At 37.7% G+C, this 5,996-nt stretch overlaps 1 protein-coding gene across 2 annotated transcripts in view; it reads right to left on the bottom strand.

Moving 5' to 3' along the window:
• The window catches only part of LOC105566714 (centrosomal protein of 164 kDa-like), a 12,852-nt gene extending 10,656 nt beyond the window's left edge, over positions 1-2,196 (bottom strand). The window contains exon 1 of one of the 2 annotated variants that reach the window (XM_012020932.1): positions 1,823-2,196. In XM_012020932.1, coding sequence (XP_011876322.1) covers positions 1,823-1,901 — 79 coding nt within the window. In that variant the 5' untranslated portion in view covers positions 1,902-2,196. The remainder of the gene's footprint in view (positions 1-1,822) is intronic. The other variant, XM_012020933.1, reaches the window with a different exon arrangement.
• Between the last annotated feature and the right edge of the window lie 3,800 nt (positions 2,197-5,996).

Below are 5,996 nucleotides of genomic sequence, written 5' to 3'. Positions count from 1 at the left end.
ACGGTTGAACGGAAACCTGTCCGTGAGTCGCGCGTCGATAGTTTAGTGCACTAACACTATCGACGCGCGACTCACGGACAGGTTTCCGTTCAACCGTAATGTATGATTGGCCTGTTTTGAACCTTTTTATCTAAAAAAACTACTGCTCGGAGCGAAAAATGGCAAATAACTTTTTACTTTATTTTTTCGACGACATTCTTGCTATGGGTATTTTGATTCGCGAATTTCAGGACACCCTGTATGTACACGCATTTATATATTCAACACTTTCTGCTATACAGATCAGTCAACATAGCATCTGAAGCGCTCTTCTACCCGGGCTCTTGTGTCTTTTCAGAGGGAGCGATGAAAAATTCCAGCGGGGGGGGGGAGGGGGGACAAAATGACCGCCGCGGCGGTATGGTCAGTTTAAGTCGAGCTTTGGGCTGCGAGGCTATCAGTGCAGAATTCTGGTCTGCCATAAGGAGTCGCGAGAAAGTATCGCGGGCATGAAAGACTTGAATAAAAAATTCCATCAGTCCCGACGACCGGACAGGTGGTGGTGGCTGCCGTATGGGGGCAAGTCGGGCTACCATCTGCCTTTGTGTCGCCGGTCAAAGTGTTGGTCCTCATTTTGTTCGGTGCGATCAGTTACAATTGCGGCTAACGCGGCGGGGTTTAGTCGCGACGAGCGGGGGTTCCGGCCCGAAAAATCCGCCGTTCCAAATTCCGTCGGCGGTTTGACAAATTTCGGCCGGTAGGGTAGGCGGTCGCTCGACTGAAGTGGCACAAGGGCCGTCGAATGCTACGACAAAACTTTCGCCGCACTGCGAATTATTGATTTTCCGGAGCGCGCTGGGGAACGAGCTCAGTATTCCCGCCAGGCGCGATGTAAATAAACAAGGAAACTTGCTGCTAAGTCCCTTTTACGTTTTTCCTTGCCTCTAAGACCGATTTTGAGCGACGCGTTCCTTTCGGAGCGTCGCCCGCTTACTTCGTCGCGCCTAACGTGGCTGTGGCCATGTTTTTTTTAATTGCTTCTTATCGTAAACCTGAAAGAGCGTTGACCCGCGATGGTTACGTGAAACGTACAAATCATTCAGAAAGCAGAAGAAGCGGTTTGGAATTACATTTTACATATTAGAGACAAAATTGTGGAAGAGGTAGCTTAGTGAGCGACTTCGCTCCTCAAGTTTGCCGCAATTATTATAGAAAGGCAGGACATATTCAGCAATATAGTGATACGTTAATATTTTTGTTTGCTTGCGAACAGTCGAGATATCAAAAGGAGGTGAGATAAAGATGACGAGGTGAATAGAAAGAGATAAAGCGTACATGTATCCCTTGAATAGGATATCCAAATGGCCCAGTGGAATCGTTATCGTCTAAATACGGTAATTCGGTTGCGATGGAAAGGATCTAGGCCTTATCGCTCTTGAATCAAAGGCGACAATGAACTTTCTCGTGCGCTTAGTACAATGGCCAAGGTTCGCCGGTAATACCAATCTAAATCGTTCCGTCTAATCCTGACTCCTCAGTCGGGTGCGCGCAATATACAGGGAATCCTCCAATCGTCCGCGTACAGGCGGAACTTTCACCTTTGACAGGATCCATTGTAGAACAGCTACGTTATCACAAAGACACGGGGCGTTACGGAAGGAAACGACGGGACATCGATCAGTTTGCCAACGAACGCCCTACTCCTGGACGGAGCGTTGCTCCAATAATCGTCCATGGTGGATTCAACCCAATCGAATCCCCCGACGGTCGACGCAACGATAAGGGTGGAGGAATGGGAGAGGAGGCCACGCTCTGGGGCTCTCGGAGTCGTACTGTCACGTACCTTCGTTCGTCGGATGAGACGTCTCGTCGAAAACCTCCCTGCACACGATCGTAGCGGCGCTGTCTTGAGAAATGCTCATGCTAGCGCTACACCCTGGCACCCCATAAACGTAATGTTCGCATCACGCGGCTACGTTTGCCATACTCGTGCGACGAGCGAGGGAACGATGGCACGTAGGGTACGGCTCATTTTTCCATATTAACGCGCGGTGTATGTACGCGCCTCTTGCACTGCGCGAAGCTCGACGGTCAATGTTGAATTCAGCTTGAACGTAGGCGGTGGTAGTAAAGAGAAGGGAGAATAGTAAGAGAGAGCCGCTGGTTGCGCCCCCCCGTTTGCCAGCTGCGGAATCAGCTGGTCTGATAAGAGATACACGGTCACTGATATGGGCAACGTTATTTTTATCATCGAGAATAAGATGCTCGTCGTGAAAATCGTAAGTGCGATTAAACGCACGAAAACACCTCTCGTAGAATTATCGGCTGTTCGCGATTGATTAAAGTGTACGATGGTTTTGAAACGCTCCCTTACAAAGATAACCGATCGATCTGATAAGAAAGTATTTATCGGGCCTCTTATTAATCGTTTTTTATTAATAAGTTAATAATATCTAGACAATAGGTTAACGCAAGTATGTGTGAAAATACGAGGGATTTTTTTATTGTAATGTTTAACTTTACGTACGTGCAATTTGTGATATTGTCTAATATTAAATGTAGCAATGTCTCTAAGGAAGTGATGAGCGACTTATTGTGGTAATTGAATTATCGTGCAGTTATAGTTAAACCGAATAAAAAAAAAAAAAATACTCAGAATTCAAAACGACATATGCTGGCAAATAATTTATTTAATAAAAATACGACGTTTCGACCAGTAATACTGGTCCTTTTCAAGTATAATTACGTTACATCCATCAAATGTTACAGCAAGAGATCTAAAAGTTATGTAGTTACAATTAAAACGAGCAAATCAAATAATCGAATAAAAAAAGTCACGATTTGCAACAATATACTTTTACCACGATGGTATCTACTGTAATAACTTACCATTCAATAATAGTTTTGTTACATGCGTTTACGCGTATAAAAAGTCGCAAGTTTAAGTTTATTGGTAGAGATGCTTTTATGTCAATCTACATTTCTATCGACTATAGATAATAAAGTTACCTGATTTAAAAGATTAAATTAAGATATGCTCTTTATGCGCAAATACACGCACGTATATTTACGTAGATATATGTGGATTTTTATTTGTCATCTTTTAAAACGGGAGATTTGCAGGTAAAATATTAATAAATATGAATGCAATGAATGGAAAAGGATTTCTCACTGTATTCTGCTCGAAGGCATTGCATTACTTTCTTTGAGATGTAAAATATATTTTACGATCCTAATGTTTTAAATATATTCAGGTAACTGCAGACAAACAAACGTTTAAAATAAATGTGCAGTAAAATAACGTAATTCGTAATCTTTTTCTAATGCGTATTTTGTGCATTATGTGCAGTTTCATTCTTTAAATTTTAATCGTATTTTATAACAGAGAGTTTATATTACAAAACAGTATCTTTTATCTTTTTATCCTAAGTTTTGTTACAGCATAATTATCGTTTAAATTAGTAAAATTGTAAAGTTTACGATGAATTTTCGCAATAACTAAGCTTATTGTAATTGAAAAGTAATTCTAAAAGTAATTTAAAATATGTGAGAAAACTGCGCGCAGCCAATACTATATTTAAATCTACTTTACTATCGGTTGGTTAAAATGAAATGCATCGTGGTTCTTAATCCTAACGCATAGAGGAGGCGACTATACGGTTTTTTAATATTCGATAAAATATTTTACTTTGATAACTTCAATGTGATCATATTAATACTGTAAATTTCTGTAAAAGTTTTACGAAAAAGAACAAACCAAGATTAAAGCTGATATTATGTCGTAATAAGATAAAAAACCATGTTCTTAGAACCAAAAGAGAAATATTATTACATCGAATTGTTATTGATACTTATTAGGTTTTGCAAACTGTTATTATTAATTTAGCATTAATTCTATAACAAATTGATTGCAAAGTTAAAACTTTAACTTTTATCTATTTCATTTATTAAATGTCTGTTTCAACGTATTGCGAATATTATTACCGAACATTTTTTATTTTAATTGTCTCGTTTATTTTAAATTTTGTTTTAATATTTTAATATTACATATTTGTTGCGTGCGCGGATCTAATAGACTAGGATAATAATATTTTCTTTGTTCAGAAAAGTAATGTCTTTAAGAGACTCACTGGCCTAAATAAAATGATTTATCCCAACGATATTTCATAATTTTGATAGAAAAGTTAAACGTGTATCTAGAATATCTTATTAATTTAAATCATAGTCTCGTTTCAGTTGAAATTCGCATTACCTGGTACATTTATATTTTATTATCTCAATACATTCTATCTTTTCAATTATTACCTTGTACATTTGTATTTTATTATCTTAATCCTTTTTATCTTTTTAATCGTTATCTTTGTGCATTATCATGCGCAATCTGGTTTTTGTATTTTTAAATAAATTGTATTTCAGTATTTTCAAGAAAAATTTATCCTCTCGTTGCACCGAAATATCATGTATATTCTGTACAAATGACTTCGTAATATCCGACCATTTTAAGATGAAACTTTTCTTAACGAAGAACAGCCTTTCTACGGTTCTTAAACGATCGCAATAAAAATAATCAGGTGAATATCATTCTTGAGAAAACCACGCGCTTCTGCAGCGCAACCGACACATACTCATTGGAGTGGAAACGTTCATTAAAATAATAAAAGCCTGACGTTTTTCTAGAGCAAACGTGGTACCAATCTCGCAACGTCCGCGTCTCGGTGAAAATAATGATCGGATATCGGGCGACTATTGATCAGAAAATTTAAATTTCACGCGATACTGCAAACAATGAAGAAGCCATCGGTCTGCGATGTCAACGACTACGACAAATGTTTTGTTGAAAGCAAGAATTAAATAATGATATCTTGTGCCGACGCAATGTATATTACTTGCGGTCGAGATACAAGACATTCCTTTTCTCAATCCGCTCTTTATTTTTCATTTCTTTCTACGAAATACCCATCGGTCCCAGATACTTGTGTGTGAGATGAAATGTTTTCTCGATTTGTCTATTTTAATTCTTTCTCTCTCCCAGATTCAGTGGACGTGAATCTTCTAAGAGTTCTAGTATGCATGTATATTGATTAATTAATTGGAAAATTGGTAGGAAATAATCTTACGGACTTGTGCCTTGTATATTTTGTGTGCGCGCGCGCGCCCACGTGTGCATATTTTAATGTAATATTTTAATTATTGATTTAGGAGGAAGTCAGTGATGTTGAATTATATTTAACTAGAAACTGGATATATTCTGTAGATATCGGAGGGTGAGAAAATATATTATTTTAAATCTTTACAGGAAGAAAACGCAGAAGCTAGAAGAATGAGTAACTGTTTTGTTTTTTTACTTGCGCGAAAGTCCGTTAGTAGCCCACCATGAGAAATCGTTGCAGCTGAGAATCAGGCACGTTACCGGCAATAATAAATCCTATTGGTTGTTAGGTCCTTGAATTCACATCGAGGGACCCCTAATTCGACCTAACAACCTAACACCGTTACCTTGTTAAATAAATGTCACACTGCGAAGGGTGCCCAAGGGTTGGATGCCGGACTTGTAGTAGACCAACCCCTCGAAAATGGGACAACGCCCGCATTGTTAAAAAATGGTGGACGTTGACAATACAAATTACATATGAGAGAGGAACTACAATAAAGAGAGAGAGGGGGGAAAAGAGAGTCTGTGTGTGCGTAGAAAATATAGCATAAAGTATATTATATAATGGTAATACGTGTTTTAACGCAACATAAAACAAAAGACGAGAAAAATATAACATTTCAAATACCTACTGAACTAAGCTTGAATTGAAACTGCTTTTTAGATTATTATATTGAATAATTTGAAGTTAGAAAATAATAAAAATAACAAATACATATCTAGTTGTATAATATATAATAATAATACTTTTAAAAATAATTTTATTTTCTTCGAGTGTTGTTATAATTGTCTTTATTATATTTGTCTTTTAAACATTAGCTTTAATCAATCTAATTTAAATTACTACACTGCTAAGCAAATTTTC

Source organism: Vollenhovia emeryi, unplaced genomic scaffold (genome assembly GCF_000949405.1).
Source record: "Vollenhovia emeryi isolate VEMERY1.0 unplaced genomic scaffold, V.emery_V1.0 DF939142.1, whole genome shotgun sequence".
Taxonomy (NCBI): Eukaryota; Metazoa; Arthropoda; class Insecta; order Hymenoptera; family Formicidae; genus Vollenhovia; species Vollenhovia emeryi.
This window is presented reverse-complemented; position numbering and strand designations above follow the sequence as displayed.